Here is a 17,293-nt window from a genome sequence, read left to right on the forward strand (position 1 = left end):
TTGCTCTCCCCAGCCTGAGGGGGCAAGGGAGAGGGGGGATGGTTTCCCTATGGCAGGAGACAAAGCCCTGACTGTGACCTCAACACCAGCAGAGACCTGGAAGAGCACACGAAGGAAGAGAAATCCTGAAACATCCAGAGAATCCAGGCCAGGATGTGACCTTCATAGATTTAAATCCAAGAGTGAAATACGATATTGCTCACTTGCCAGAACCTTATTTCAGCCCCTGGCACCTACACCCCTCCAAGACTCTGTCCATAGGAAAGACTCTGGAGAAGAGGCAGCAGTAGAGACTGGTGCCACAGGCCACCTCTGCACAAACCCCCAGGCTCCAGGGTCCTCTGAGACACCTGAGGCCTGCACTTCTCCCAGGGCCTTCTGCACGCAGAAGGGGTGCAGGAGTGGGGCCAGCCTCTGCATTTTAAGCCAGTCGTGTCCCCTGCTTGCTTTTGAGTTTTTGGACAAGCCTCCCTTTAACGAGAGAAGCCTCTGCATGCTTTCTTTGAGCAGATAATCTTGTAAAAAGAGGGCAGGCAAGTATTCTAAACAAGCTCTCAAGAGGAGTATAAATAAAGTAAAAAAAAAACAGCCTTCTGCTTCATTCCCCAGGTTACCTTGCAGCTCCTGGAAATAAAAACATATTTTACTCTTCTGGGAGAACGTGCCTTAAAAGGGGGGAAAATGCCATTAGCACCCCAGCTTGAGAAGCTGGAAGGTTCAGTGGACTTCTAATGAGGGAGCTGTTCACCTTTCCTTGGTTTCTTCTCCCCAGGTGGGTTACAGTCGGCACTTAGCCACACTGTCCAGCTCCAGAATCCTGCGGCATGCTACTTTCTTTCTGAGGTGGTTTTTAATTTTTTTTATTTTTTTTTTTATTTAAGATTTTACTTATTTATTCATGAGAGACATACAGAGAGAGGCAGAGATACAGACAGAGGAAGAAGCAGGCTCCCTGCGGGGAGTCCAATGTGGGACTCAATCCCAGGACCCCAGGATCATGCCCTGAGCAAAGGCAGACGCTCAACCATTGAGCCACCCAGGTGTCCCTCTTTCTCAGTTTTTTAATCGGCTACCTCACGAGGAAGCAGTGCGGTGCTTAAGGCTCTGAGTTTTACAGCCAGGGGCTGTGGATTTGAAGCTCAGCTCTGTGATTCACGTTGGTTTTTTGTTTTTGTTTTTGTTTTTGTTTTTGTTTTTGTTTTTGTTTTTTGGACCGTAAAAATGGGAATCATTGTAATAATAGGTTATGAAGTTTATACAAGTTAAACCGCTTAGAATGCTTAGGAGGCTCAATAATACTAGCTGCTATTGCTTGAAAAAGCTTTATCTGACTTCCTCTTGTTGGAAGGGAATTCTGGAGAGATTCCAGAGGAGAACTGGCATCTCTTTGCAAGCAAGAATTATGTGTTATACCCATTTCCCAGCCACCCCAGCATAGGGCCTGGCCACATTGGTACTCAATGTATGGCTTTGGGATGAATAAAAAGGGTGAGAGGAAATTGCAGACATCTGTCTTTATAGGGCAGTGCCAATGACACTTGGGGACATGTTCATGGCATTTACGGGCTGCATCCCTTCCAGAAAGGGAGAATGGAGTGTAGTTCGTGGTACATTACTATGCCTAATTCTTGGCATTGAAAACCTCTTGTTACCAGAGTTCAGCAGATTCTAAAATCAAGCGGGAGAGATTTCTAATAGCTCCATGCCTTGTGCAAGATGCCCAGGGAGAATCAGGTGCTTGCTCCTTCTGGAAGCAGGAAGGAGAGCTAGGGAGAGGTTGGCTGAGCCAAAAGTGAAAGGATCAACACACACACACTTACACACATGCTTACAACATGCACACATATGCATATGCGCACAAGTACAGTGTGAGCTCACAGAAGCATTTAATTGCATCCAGGTGAAATACGTTTGTTGTATTACGCTATGTTTTTGGAAAGCACCATTTTTAATTAGAGAAGTAGCATAGAGCATGGGAACAGGAAAAAAATACTTCTATGAACAGTTAGACCTCCACCAAATGTAGCTTCTTTTCCTCCTTTTACATGAGGTCTGAAAGACAAAATCCATCTTCATCCCTTCTCCTATCACCTGCAAGAAAAACTGCTGACACTATGTAATGTGTCGGGATGACTGTCTCTGAGCACCAAGAGTAGGCTACATAATCCTAATCTTATCTGGCATTCTCTCCCCACCCCCATAGTCATGAGCAAGGCAGAGAAGGGGGACTCTTCCCAGTAAAGGACAAACTAAATTGCACGTGTATTCTTGAGCCTAGAGCTGGTAAAAGGGATCCAGGAGGTACCAACCACATGAGGATATTTCTAAGCACAGCAGCATGCTGTCCTCCTCCACCGTTCTCTCAGTGATGGACTTATTAAACTGTAGTTTCTGAATTTTCAAGGCTGCCTGATGCCTGTTTCTATGGAAAGCCCCTCTCAGGGCCCCCAGAAACTGGAGGAGAACAGAGAGGTCTAATGGGCATGGTAACACAAGAGATATAACATCAGGGCATCTGGGTGGCTCAGTGGTTGAGCGTCTGCCTTTGGCCCAGGGTATGATCCTGGGGTCGGGGGATTGAGTCCCACATCAGGCTCCCCACAGGAAGCCTACTTGTCCCTCTGCCTGTGTCTCTGTGTCTCTCATAAATAAATAAAATATTTTAAAAAATTTAAAAAGAAGAGGTGCAACATCCCCAGGATTGCAGATCTCTCAACCTTGTGGTTCTGGGGACAATATCTATTGATTACCTATCATCACAATGATCCTGACATTCATCATTAAGGTGGATATTATTATGCCCCTTTTACAGTTAACAAAACTGAGGCCAACATCTTTCCTGTGTCTCCTAAGTTTTACTACCTACCAAGATACCACAGGCAGCACACTTGCTAATCTTCCAAAGCTGAGAAGCAGCTACGTTAGAAAGAAAACAACATGTTAGGCCGGAGACATGACATAGGGTCTGCTCAGGCCTACCAGGGGAGTCAAGGCGGCTGGGGCCAAGTGGGTCGGAGACCCACTTGAGCAGACATGGCCGCTGATGCAGACTGGGAGGGAGAATCCAGGATCCCAGCCCACACTGCTGGGACTGCTTCCTCTTTCCATTCATGGTCTTAAATGAGCATCTTCCATTTGTACCTCTGCTCACGGCAGAGAGAAGCATCACTTGACTCCCTTCACCCAAGAGTAAGTGGAATGGTTCTTTTCTTCTGTCCCTCACTCTTCTGTGGCCTCAGTTTCTTTCTCTGCAGAACATGTTGGTGTTGAAACCAAGATGGGCCATTCCAGAAAAAGTTCCAGGGGACCCTTGGCCCCTCCCAAGAACTCCCCATCCTCACCCTCAGGCTATCAGAACCACGGAGGCCTGCCCCCTCCCATGTCTCCCCTCACACCACCCCCACACCGCACCTGAGGAACTTGTTGAGGTCCCCGTGCTTCATGTACTCAAAGACCATGATGAGCGGGTCACCCTCCACGCAGACACCATAGAACTTGACGATGTGCTCGTGCTGGAGGTTGGTCAGCAGCTCAGCCTCGCGGTGAAAGTCCTTGCGTGCGTTGTCACTGGCATCCTTCAGTGTCTGGGGACCAGGGGCAGACAGGGAAGAAAAATCAACACATCTCAGACTGAGCTTCCTATCAGCAAAGGGAAGCTTGTGTTGAGAAGGAGTTACTCTGGTGGGCCCCAAGCTTCCTGGAGAAGGAAATTCATCTCATTTATTATACAAAAGATCAGAAAATGGCCTCATTCCCGAGGAAATACTGTTTGTATTAAAAACTGAGAAGTCCCTTATGGGTATGGGAGGCTTTGCAGTTTATGAAGCGCTTGTACAGATGTTTCCTCATAAGTAACAGACATGAGTTTTTTATAGTCTTCATCCTTTTTATCCTTGTTATCACCCAAATATTACCACAGGCTTCTCTTCCCATTTGGGTACCTGTTATGCCTTCAAGGATGCGATGTGCTGCTCACTTCTGCTCATGTCACTTTGTAGTATGGAAATATTCGGTAGACAGAAGAGCATAATGAACCCTATGCACCCATCTTCCAGCCTGGACATGATCGTTCTGCCAGGTTTATTACATAACACTTCAGAAAGCTTTCTGCCACACGTTCCCACGCACACTGCCGGCTCAGGAAATGCCCCTGTCCTGTGAGCCCCAAGCAGGCCCGTCACATTGCCAAGATGAAGACATCCAGGCCCTGGTGCCCTCAGTTCTCTTCTCAGAGCATCCAGACACCGCAGTGTCACAGCAGGCCAAAGCTGGCGTTTGTTGATGTCACACACCTGAGCTGAACTCTTGACCTGGGCCAACCACAGAGCCAGAGCTATGGTGGCATCATAAAGACACTGACTCGAATCCTGGCCTCAGGTGCTTCTGGGCAAATAAGGAGCTACATCATGTTTATAATTAACTACAATTCCAGCTTAAAATGCACATGCTATATGAACCAGCTCCCTTGCATCTTGTCCAATTTGATCACTTGATGTGTCTCTCAGGAAATCTATGCTTTCCATGCTTCTATTTTCTGCCCACATGACATCAGGTCAGGCCTCCCTGCCTCTGCCCATGTTAATCCCTTTGCCTGGAATCCTGACTCGGGCATAAGTCACTGGTGTTGGAGGCTGACTAATGTCCCCCCCAAAGGCGTCCACATGCCAATCCCCAGAATCTATGAATATATTACCTTCCACAGAAAAGGGACTTTGCAGATGTGAGTAAGGTAAGGGTCTTGATGTGGAGGGATTATCCAAGTGGGCTCCACATCATTCCAAACAAGAGTCCTTGGGTGAGAAGGGTAGGGGTGTCGGGAGAGGGCAGATGTCAGAGTAGGAGCAGAGGTCAGACAGGACAGAAGGCACTACTCTGCTGACTTAGAAGAAGGGGCCATCAGCCAAGGAATGTGGGTGGCTTCTAAAAACTGTAAAAGGCTGGGAAATATTTTCTGCCCTAGAGCCTCCAGAAGCAGCCAGCTCTGCTGACACCTTCCCTTTAGCTTAGTGGAACTGATTTTGCATCATAACTGTGTGAGGAATCATTTCTGTTGTTTAAGCCCATATAGTAATTTGTTACACCAGGAACAATTAAGGGACAAGAAGGGACACACAGAGGATTCCTCTTGGTAGAGGTGGCATATGGCATACGGTGGCTTATGTGAGTCCCTTCTCCAGAGCCTGCAATAATTCCTTATCAGTGTTAGATGGCAAGTGTGAACCTCATATTCACAAAAAATTGACCACTGAAACAGAATGAAAGCACCGTCATCCATCAGATGTGACTAGGGGCAAGACAACACGCTATGTCCAGGATCAGAGAACACCACCAGGCCCCCGGTGGTCTTATTGTAGCTCACTGCCTTGACTCTGCTCTCCTAAGGGAAGATTCCTGACCTGGGCAACTTACAGACCTTAGAATATACGGCAAATCAAGTTCTTAAGGACAAGACTTGGCACGCAAATTAGCAGCCAAGACATTTCTCGGGGCATGCTCTTAGTATTAACACCTGCTGGGAGGGATTGGGCAGAGGGGGAGGTTGAGCTGTGATGTAGTGTCAACAGGCCTTGTCTGGCCCTGCCGGATGATCCTTCAGAATTGTCCTAAGTTGAGTCAAGGGGGCTGGGCCTTTGTAGCTTCCTATCAGTCAGCCCCTGGATGGAGGCCACCCCAGAAACGGAGTGTGACCTTGAGTGGACTTACGGACTGCCCACAGGTTGCTGGCAGCTGAGAACTGTCTGTCAGAGCCTTCCCAGCAAGCGAGAGAGCAAGTCCTTCGTGCCCAAAGGAGGCCAAGAGGCTTGTCATAGAGTCTACCACACGATGAGCTTGCAATATGTAACTTACCCTGCCCAGGGCCGTTCTCTGCACAGGAGGGCACGGATGAATATGCAGGGCCTGCCTCGCATCAGTGACAAGGAAACATTAAAATGACAGAGGCAGCAGCAAGGTCACAAAGTCTTTTCTGCTACAATCTATCATTTTCATGAATTGCCTTTAGCCAGATTCGAAGCTTTCTCCCCAGTGATGACCTGACTCAAGGAGACAGAAATTATATCCATAGTTTTCTTTAGGCTAGAGGCAGTTGTTTCTTATGCCAAATTCTGGAGATACTGATTGAAAACAAGGGTCTGGCAGTGGGGTTTCCCATTCTCTGTTAGTATGTGGTTTTCTAAGAAGTGTCCCTTAACAGCACTGGCTCTGAAAAGTGAGTAGATTTGGCCTGGCAAGTACTCGGAGAGGCCATAAAACTTTGGGAGGACCATTGCCATGGAAACCACACATTTCTTCATTTAATAACAAAATGAACAGAGGCTGAGAGCCTGGGATCTGGGGCTCTGCTCCCTGGAAGCTCCAGAAACTGAGCTATACCCATCCAAACTAAGATCCTTCATCCCTGCTGCACAGAAAAATGTGAAGTGCTTATCTTGCTGACTGGTTTTGGTTGCTTTTTAATCCAACCACTGTTTTTTATTTTGTTGTTCTGCTGAACTTGTAGGTAAAAAATAAATAAATAAATAAATAACAGGGGAAGCAGATGGACTCGGAGGAGATGGACGTTGTCTTGGCCGGGAGCAAAATACACGGGAACATCTCTCGCACTCGGACTTGCATTATGGTTTTGGGTATGTGTCTGTCTCCACTACTTCCTTTGACAGCAGAATCCAGTGTTGGGCAAATAAAAGAACCATTGATCCATGAGGTCTATGCAAACTAGAGATAAAAGAGCATTGGAAAGGAAGGAAAGGTGAACATGCATCTGTAAAGGTAGTGGGACATGGGTCCAACTACAAGCAGAGAAAGCAGACAGGAGAGGAGAATATAAGGATGGAGAGAAGACTTCACAGCGTACTCTCACCTAGAGGGCTGGCCACAAAGACTTGTGTTCTCCTTCTGGTCAGGAAGGTCAGATCCTCCCAATGGTGGGAGATGAAGATGAAAGAAAGAAGATGTTCTAGCTTAGAACTGGAAAAGTCTGGGTTCAAATTCTAACTCTGCCCTGGACCTCTCCGAACTCTGGTTTTCTCCTCTGTGGAGTGAGGGCAATGATACCATCTCCTTCACAGGGTCAGGAGGTGGACTGAGTGAGGTAGCGTAAGCTGAGATGCCTCCCAGGACTCTGGTAGAGAGTGATATTTGAAATCAAAACCACAACCAGGCCTGCATTCTATTTGCTCGCACGAGGATCCAGGGAGGCCAAAAGATGCATGGATAAGGCATAGAGATGGCCCACCATGAGAAGGGGCTATCCCAGAGGTGCCACCATTCTTTTCCAAAAGCCCTTTGAAGCCTGCAGCATCTTTTCAGAAATCAAGATTCCTTATTCGGAGGCTTCCCTGTGTCACTGAGACAGCTTATTTCTGGGGCCTCAGCCTGTCTTTCACAGTGAGCTAGAGAAGGCTACTGACCCCTTTAGGCCATTATCACAAAGCATGAACAAATTTTGCATGTAATCTCTTTTCTTAAGTTTAGCTATATAGTGTTGATTCAAGAATGCTAGATTGTGTGTGTGTGTGTGTGTCTGTCTGTCTGTCTGAGAGAGAGAGAGAGAGAGAGAGAGAATCAGGCAGTGGGGTAGAGGAGTAGGAAGGGAGGAGAGACAGGATTTTCTTTGGAGGAGGACACCAAACTAAAACAGCTAGTAAGCATCTAACATTTCCATCTCCCCAAAGCAATATCCTACAGTAAGAGACTGTTCTTAGTGTAATGTCTGTCAGAAACTGTGCCTCAGTAAAATTTTTGGATTTAAGAAAGGTTTCACTATTCATGAGGTGAGTGCATCCCACAAACCTAGCTTCATCCTATGAGCCCATCCATTTTTGCCTGTTGGGTCCTTTTTCTAAATTATGATTCAATTCTATTTTAAGAAATTCAGAAAATATGGCAGTAACAAGTTGGGCAAAAGCCTCTTCTGAATTTGGCACTCGAAGGACAGAATTTTTCTAAGGGTAGAACCACAGCCAGACAGCAATCAGAAGCTGGAAAAATCCTGCTATCAACCCTATTTATAAAAATCATCTCTGTTTTCGTACCATGGCTGATTGTCATTTTACTCAATTAAGGGAGGCTTGGCTGGTTCCCCGAGTCCTTGGCATTGGACATGAGGTGGCAGCTTCCCTCACTGACGATTGCCTCCACTTTGACAGGCATATTTGCCCCATCATTGAGCATTGCTATTTTCTTACTCCTGGTGTCTGCTTTGTAGCTTCGTTTCTTCTTGTTCCTGGTGAATTTCCTGACACTTCAAAGCTACCATCCTTTCTGAAGACATTCTCAAGGGACAGGTCTCGTCTAGAGCTAAAGAGTTACTGCCTTGAGCACACACTGATTCAGAGTTAGAAGAATTGAGCAGCATGCAATAAACTAGCACAGAACTGAGAAACTAGTGAAGGCAAAACAGAAGTTGGGAAAAAACGAGAGGAAAATTAGCATTCCTCTCAAATGCTTCCATGAAATATTAAGGCTAACTAATAGGAAGCTAGTAGGAGAGGCTAGAGAGCTTACTAGAAATCATTGGTGTGATTGGATGCTGTAGGATATGACAAATGATCATGCTTTCAAAGTACAGGTGGTTTGGGAGACACAAGGTAAAACAGAGATTGTGTCCTTTTTTTAAACACTGAGCTCATATTTTTCTCCTATAATTTTTAACATCATAGAAACAAAGTTAAAGTGAAGGATAGGAAAAGAAGAGATCATTATGGTTAAGACCTCATCAGGCCTAATGCTCATTGCTGTGCTTAAAATACGGAGGGCAGTGAGAAAACCCCCATAGGAAATGACTAATACACATGAGGATGTCTGTCAATATGCCTAAGTTCTTCTGGGTCAGGATGATTGAGTCAAGATCTGTCACTAATGGAGACTGTTGACTCTTACACTGTTCAATATGGTAGCCAATAGCCACATGTGGCTGGTGGTCATTTGAAATCTGGCTAATCCAAACTGAGATGTGCTGTAGGTATAAAACACACACCAGATTTCAAAAACTCGCAGTGAATAAAATATCTCATTAATATTTTTATATTAGCAATGTGTTAAAATGATATTTTAGATATGTCAAGTCAAATAAAATAGATGAATACAGCCAGCTTTGTCTGTTTCTTTTTATGTTTTTAATGTACATACTGAGAAATTTAAAAATACGAATGTGGCTTGCATTTGTGGCTCACATTGTACTTCTATTGGACAGCACTGTTCTATAAGAGCCATCTCAATAGGCTATCAATGGGCCAACATGTCTTTAGTATTGAAAAACAATACTAAGCTGAAATAGGATTAAGGCAGACACCCTTCTTATAAGGTTTCACAGGTAACAATTTAGAGTAAGCTGTAGTCACAATGCTATGTGATTCTTCCAACTTATAGGTCTTCTCTAAAGAATGATAGAGGAAGCTTTTATCAAATTCTTACAAAAGTGAACTTTGGAAGACTATATCACAATAAATTCAGAGATAGAGCTTGATAGAAAGAAGATCTTAAAAATTAAGTAAGATGCATTAGGTGGCTTTACTGTATCCCGACAAATGTAAAAACTAATGAAATTGATCACACATAGTGCTCATTGCATGTTGGAAACCAACACTCTGTGTATATTAACTTGATCATATGTAACTGGCCTTTGCAAGGACTTTAATTATGTACCAAGTGACAGCTTCAAATACAAGATTCATAGCCAGGGTGTTGATTGCTGCTATCTTTATTTTCACAGCCACACTGACTCTTACAGTTCAGAATCTAACAAGTCGACCATCCAATGGGAAACACAGGCTAAGTCCTAATTCACATGCTTTAAAATGCTTGCAATAATTTGGGTGGTGAAATCTATGGCTGTGCATATTATACAAGTTGCATATCACAAACACTAAGTCTTTGGAAGACAAGAAACTAATTCATAGCAACAGTTGTATTAGAGAGATATTGACTCAAAGGAATAAATCAGAAGTTGTCCTCCAGTAGGGACAGCTGCAATATATATCCTGGCCTTAAATACAATTAAAAATCAGAGCCGATTTCACTAAAGTTGCTGATGGATCATGGTAGGCAGGGACTCAATCGGGAGTTGGGTTATCATGCTAAAGTTAATTAAAAAGCAGCATAGCTACTGCAAGGCACAGGTTCCAGAGAAACAGAAGTGTGAAATGAAGCCTCCAGTTGTATTTAATACCAGATGAGTCCTCATTCCAGTGACATGCACTGTTTTGGATTTAGCATTTCTGACATGATAGGGATGAATTGGAGATAAGCCAGAAAATAAGGTTAATAAGACAACTTAACAAGACAAAAAACAGATCTTCCATCAAAGGTTAAAAGTTGAAGTTCCTGGAAAGGGGATATTGAGGGAGGGATATTGGAGCCTACCTGACTCAAGTTTAGGAGGGGTCCTCACCAGGAAGACGTCATTCTCCATCTTATAGTATATATGAGTACATATGTACACACACACACACACACACACTCATGTGTGCTTACACTAAAGTACAATAGAAATCCATTAAACAACGTCTGGATCATAAAGACAATGAAGGCTTTTAATAAGCCACTATTAAAGTTCTACAATTTCTATTCCTAGAGACTTGTAAAGATGGAGTTGATAGCACTTTCTGCAACATTATGTCTTGTTAAGGTATACAAACTCCTTTTTTAGGGCAGCACTGACAAATGTTCTCTTAAATATACTCATCTTGTCATCTTCCATTTCCATTTTGTGGGAGTAAGGATTTCACATACCAGGGTACATGGAGGGGGGTCACAGAAAAAGGGAGGAATGGGAGGGAAGCTTCACAATTAATCAATATGTGAAGACAGATATGGTCACAAACACACACACACACACACCCCAAAACAAGACAATAAAAACCTAAAATGAAAAAAAAGAAAAGAGCCACCTGTCTTAGACATAAATGTGCCTAGGTAGAGCACATGAGCTCTTGAACTGATGAACTCCTGATGCCCTTTCTCATCCATGGATGGTCTCACTGTTCAAGAGTGGGAGAGCATGAACTTTTCTCTTTGAGCCCTTATTCTGCCCTCTCCATTTTCTGAGACAATTGGCTCTAGTTGCTTCTTCTTCCATAGATGGCCTCATCTGTGCCATGTGACTACCTTGGATGGTTGGGCCCCATGTACATGGCCTGGCATGAAGGCAGAGTAGACTCACTGAACACACAGTCTTTTCCTTCTTGAGCGGGCTTTGTGAGAGGACTAGAGACTACATAAGCAACAGCTGGCCTGGAGGCAGGAGTTGAGTGTTAGGAAGCAGCAGAAGCTAGAGATAGCTATACTCCATCAACAGGGAAGCCTAGAAGGCGATCTCTGAGGTCTCCTACTGTGAGGATGAGGAAGTCATAGTCATAGTCATAAGGTCTACCTCAGATCCAGCGAGAGCTTTTAGATCCCAGTTGTTCTAGTCACAGTGAGGCCTCCCTGTCCTGCACACTTGATTTGGGTTGGTCATCTTCTATTTTTCCTTCTCAGATCTTCACTCTTTTCGGGGATGGAATCTCTAATATTCTTTCAGGGAACCATTATTCCCCCATATTCAGTCTCTGTGCATTGTGTAGAGCTGATTCCCATCTTCCATTTCTTGGGATATGTAACTCATTTCTGGGGTCACCCCAGGCCTGGATATTCAGACTAGTAGACTAGTATCCAGAGAGTCAGAGGACCTGGTGACCCAATTCAAGACAGGCCAGTAGAACTCTTGTGTAATTTTTGGAGAAAAGGAGCTCTCTTTAGAGTTGTTAGGATGGGAGGATCTAAGTCCAGAGCCATTGCTGCCAAGTCTTTACCACAGTGGAAAGAGAAGAACCTGTCTGAGAATACAGTCAATACAGAGGAAAGCAGAGCTAAGAGATACATAGAAGGAGAACTGATTTCCTGAATTCAGCAGTACCTGAAGCTTGGATGCCTCTAGCAAGGTTTTCCAGTAGCTTCAGCAAATAAATATCCTTTTCTGCTTAAACCAGCTTGAGTAAGGTTTTCCATAAACATTCTACCAGTCTTCTTATCAAAGCTGAGTATGACGGTTTGCTTATTTTCACTCCAGAATCCAGTTTTCTTTATTTCAGCCTATTTCCTTGAATTGCATCTCCATTCAGGAAAACATGAAAGTGCCTCTCATTCTTCCATACAAATGAACACAACTAACATATACCTTTGCATTACTTGGTGAGTGGTATTGTGTTGAATTTCTTCACCTGGTTTACAAGCACATGTGAAAAATTCAATAAATAAAAGTGAGCACTGGGTGTTATACTATATGTTGGCAAATCGAACTCCAGTAAAAAAATATACAGAAAAATGTGGTGCATGATGAGCATCAGACTAATGGGGAGGCTTGAATTTTAATCCTAGGTCTGACATTGAGCGACCTCCTTTTTCAAGCTACGTGACCTTGGATAGGTCATTCGTCTTCTCTGGGTTCCCATTTCCTCACTGGCAAAATGTAGGAGTTAAGCTAAAGAACATCAATTAATAGCTCTATATATCTGCATAGTGGTTTAATCATTTCTAAAGTGATTTCTCATTAGATTACATAATTCTATATATATTCTATATATATATATAAATATCCTCTTTACAGTTTATCTCAGCTATAAAATTATATGACAATCAGTAGCTCATCAGATCATTTTGTTACCTAGAAATGCCAACTGTGGACTCTTCACTATTTCGAAGGCTATTTTTTCCACAGTTTATCTGTCCATCCATCCACCCCTTCATTCATTCAACAAGCATTTATTCCATGCTACTAGATATTAGACAATGTGCTAAAAAGCATGGTTCCCACCCTCAAGAATATGTCACTCTAATGGAGGAGACACACAATCACACCATTGATGAAATAAGCCCGCAGATACATAGAGAATTAACAATCTTGACAAATGCTAGAAAGGACAAGTACAGATACCTTAATAGATATTAGAGGGAGGTCTGACCTAGCTGGGAGAGTAGGCAAGGAAAAGTCTCCCCATAGAAGAACTACTGGAGTGGATGGCTGGTGAATTAAGGGAAACTGTGGATCGAGGTAGGGGGCTCTCCAGACATAGGAGTGGCAATACATGTTAGATACTACTTTGGGGCTGTAGAACGGTAATGTGCCAGCGGGCTATCAGTCAACTCTTCCAAAACCCTTGGTGAAGAAAAATCATCATTATTTCCTCCATAATAAGAAGATACTCAGAAACATGAAATGCAAAAATCCTGAAGGTAGTGCCTGCTGAGGTCGGATCTCATCATTTCGAGTCTCAAAAGTTCCTATGCTGTGCCTCTCGCTTGCTTTAACTTACACCTCGAGGAAGTCACTCAACTTCCCTGGGTCTTGGATTTCTCATCTATAAAACATGAGACTCGGGTTCTGTATGATTTCTAAAGTCTGTCTTGTTGCCACATTTTATGTTTCTAGAAATACACCTGAGTTAGTGGAGAGGGGGAGGAGAGGCCGTGAATCCTACCAAGCGCACTTGTGGCTATATTTAAAAAACAAAAATCAGCGTGCATTCATAGTACAAGAAAATGTTGTAGGCATCGTAGCTATTGAAATGCAGGTTGGATAGAGCCAAAAATAGCTAACGCACCCACTGCTAATGCAGGGAAACTACCATGAAGCTTTTCCTTGGCAAATGAGCTACTTAAAGGTAAAGTAACTCATTCTGATCAAGGGCTGGTTTCTCTGCTTCTCATCCTCTTTATGGGTTCTTCAATTGTAATTCAGTGTAAAGGGAAAAAATAGTTGTTGCATCCATTTCACTAAAAAACGAAGGTCGTCCAAAAAATATCAAGAAAAGGTCAATCTGGTTGGTTCCGAACAAGCAAATACTCTAATGGGAGAGGCATGCTCAGCCCTTGTGGGCTCTTCAGTGCCCTACACATGCCTTAGGATCACTGCCATCTTAAATCGGTCTTGTGGATCCCTCAAGTTCTTAAATCATTTGGGGCAGGAGACCCCAGGATTTACAGGAAACTGACATCTGTCGGTCTGAATGCAAAGCCTTGGATTTCAAACCAGTCAGCTCCTTCTAGAGAGGGAAAGAGGACAATAGCTGCTATTTCTTAGATGCATAATCAATGCTGCAGGGGTTGCTAGGCAACCGGCAGAAAGCCTGTCAAACATCCCTGGTGCCTCCAATGGAAGAGGAGCTCCAGCAGCAACTCATCAGAGGTGACAGGCTGGAGGTCTAGGGGGGACCCGGAAGCTGCATTCCAATTGTCTCATTCCTTTAAAAAATCACTACTGTGCGTAAAGGACTGTGGTTAGGACTGAACCATAGACATTTTTCTCCCAGGCTCATGGGAGAGCCTTTGAACATACTTTCAGTTGGCTAGCCCATAGCCTGACAAATGAGCAGGTCAGGCTGGAGAGAACAGTTCCGTAAAAGGTTTATGTGTTGTTCTGATCCATTTATCCTGGAGCTGGGGAAGGTCTGACTCGTTCTTCTGTAGCTGCAGCCTCTGGATCCCAGGAAGTTAAAATGGGCATCGTCTCTGAAGCTAAAAGTCATTCAGGCAAATAGAGGCAAAGCATCTGATTTCAACAAGACTTTGCATGCAAGGTCACGGAGATGAGACATCTTAGGTGTGCGACCTTGAGGTTGGATTGAATTTTTAAGCTGCAGGAATTTTGTCCCCTGAACTTGGAATAATAGTTTCATTTGAATTTCAACAAGAAGGAACTAGCAGAGAAGGAATCAGGAGCTGATAAAGGGGAAAATTCAATTTTATGTTTGTTTCATTATTTTTCGTTTCTTTGCTTTTAGCGGTATTGATTAACAAGCACTCATCATAGGTCATTAATTTGCAAACTTATTTGGCAAAGCCAGAAAGCTGATGAGGACCAGGTCCTGGGTCCAGATCAGAGGTGGGATTAGGGCTAGGACTGGATTCACACCAGAGAGAAGCCTCACTGACATTAGCAGTGGGAGATGTGCCCAGGTGGAGGCATGCTGTGGGCAGGACAACCAGCTACACCCCTCTGGTGCTGGCTGATCTTCATCATTACCAGCCCGAGCCCTGAAACCCTGTATTTGCATGTGTTGGGAAGGAAATGTAACCCTTGGGTTGAGGGTGCGCTGGATTTAGCCACACAACACCCTCTGCTTTTGGAGAAGTGCAGCGAAGCAGGCAGAGAATATGGAATGACACTAAAATGAAAGGTTCTACCCATTAAGAAATTTGGTGAATCTCCCTCCTTATCTGGCTGAGGTCCCTCAGCTACTCCTACACCGTCATCTAGGATTCCCTCATCTTCCAGAATTTTCTCACATTCGAAGCTTCTCACCTTGTGACCCCCAAAATCTGAATTCCAAGTGTGAAGGCCTGACTTAGCTCCCTGGGTGGTCTCCAAATATCAGTGGGAGGAAACAAGAACCCAGAACATGAATCCATGATCTTTAGCATCCTTGCATATAACTCATGACTAGGTTAGGATCAGATCTTTCCTAAGCATATTCCAGCTTTCATATTTTATCAGTCTATGAAGCTACAAAAATAGAGGCACCTTTTGGTCCCATTTATCCAAAGGGTGGGGAGTGGGGAAGAGGCAGAGGAAAGTAAAGATTACAGATAGAACATTACCAAATGTTCTGAACATTTTGTGCTTAAAAACATAAAAACTTTTTGGGTAAATGAAAGAAAAGAGGAAGCAATTGCAACAGCAGGAATACCACCCTGAGTCACAGCAGGATTCTTATTTTACACCTTTTACCCCACTTGACCTCACATCTTTCCAGCATCTCCTTCCTGTCTCCTCTCCTCTGGCTGCCTCTCTCCTTCCATTTGCCTAGCTCAGGGAGATGATGTTTCTTGATATGACATTTACCCTCCCTGGAAAGTTCTGTCCTTTATTCACTCCAAAGTGCGGCTTTTAGAAAACTTTGGTGAGAATCTAAGAGCTTCCATGCCACTCAGGTTGGCTACTTTGGATGATATCAGAAGAGTCAATGCACTGTTTTCGTCCTCTGGATGAATTTTAACAGAAACTGTGCTTAGTCCACAGGATGAGTAAGTTCAAGAATTTTCTCTCTCCTCAATTACCTATTATGTAGAGACTAAAGTAGTTTAAAGCTAAGGACAGCACTAATGGAATAGACACCTGATTTTGAAACATGAAAGGTTGTCCTGGTTGTAACTAATAAACAAACACCACTGGTATCAGCATTCTGTGTTTGGCAGAAACAAATAAAACCCAATCATCTTCTGTTAAGTAAAAAAGTTACATTTTATTGTATTAGCCAAGTCCATATTCCTTTGGCACTTAATTCATTTTATAAATATATGCCTCTTTTAAGTGCTTTACATATATTATTCAATACCTTGGTGAGTTGGGTTCATTGTGAGTTTTTTTGTTAGTTTTGACAATGCATATGTAAAAGATCTGCTGAAGTCTTTTGTGCTATTTTTGTTAATTCTTATGTTTTAGAGAGCTCAGTGGAAATTTTATCCCCTTCAGTAACGTTTATGTTATCAAAACCCAGGTCTCCTTTTTGAGTTTTGGGATGAAGTGGCTGGAAGTAGGGACTTTCAGCCTCCTTTATTTCAGTAAAACCTTGAGTCTCCTAGGGTGGTGGAATCTACAAAAGATGCCATCCAACCCAGGATGGAATCATGCCTGAGTTGTATTAAATCCTGGGGCTCTGGGAATACTTGGGAGGGACAGGGTAAGGTGTAATAGCAGATGTCAGCAGAAAAGAGGCCTGGAGGGAAAGTGAACTCCAGTCTCCCTTCTAGAGCCTCCATGGAGGACAAGTTGCAGCTGAGCTTGGCATAAGCACCAAGCAATCCAACAACATGGACTGAGTCTCTAAGACTTAGCGGGTTGAATTCTGTTTGACCCTACAGACCTCCATCCAGAATTCAGTTAGCATTGACTTGGAAGAGTAGACCAGAGCTATTCACAGCCTACAGACTGATAGGTTGCCCCTGAGAAAAAGCTCCAACGGTTAGATGTATCCCCAAATACCCTCCCATTGTCCACTTAGTTATAGGAAATTCAAACACATCCACCAGAGCAGACATGATTTGCTCCTGAATTGGCCAAATATAACATGAAATAACGTAGTTCCACATGTTAACGTGACCACAGATAATGAGACATTCTGGAGTGTTCTCTTACCTTCACTGCCACCAAGATCTTGTCCTGCTCAGGACAGAGGTTATAGCATTCAGCTAGGAAAACTTTTCCAAAGGCTCCTTCGCCTAGCTCCCTTTTCAGAACAATGTTATGTCTCTTGATGTGCTGAACAACTGTAAAACAAAGACAAAATGGAAATTGAAATTGAGGCACTCAGAGGTG

The 17,293-nt window shown here is 43.7% G+C and overlaps 1 protein-coding gene across 5 annotated transcripts in view; it reads right to left on the reverse strand.

Moving 5' to 3' along the window:
- NTRK2 (neurotrophic receptor tyrosine kinase 2) overlaps positions 1-17,293 on the reverse strand; it is a 327,349-nt gene that overhangs the window by 64,366 nt on the left and 245,690 nt on the right. For all 5 annotated transcript variants that reach the window (XM_038526948.1, XM_038526949.1, XM_038526952.1 and 2 more), the window contains 2 exons: positions 17,114-17,244; positions 3,412-3,584 (listed from right to left, as the gene is read on the reverse strand). In XM_038526948.1, coding sequence (XP_038382876.1) covers positions 3,412-3,584; positions 17,114-17,244 — 304 coding nt within the window. The remainder of the gene's footprint in view (positions 1-3,411; positions 3,585-17,113; positions 17,245-17,293) is intronic.

Source organism: Canis lupus, chromosome 1 (assembly GCF_011100685.1).
Source record: "Canis lupus familiaris isolate Mischka breed German Shepherd chromosome 1, alternate assembly UU_Cfam_GSD_1.0, whole genome shotgun sequence".
Lineage (NCBI taxonomy): Eukaryota > Metazoa > Chordata > Mammalia > Carnivora > Canidae > Canis > Canis lupus.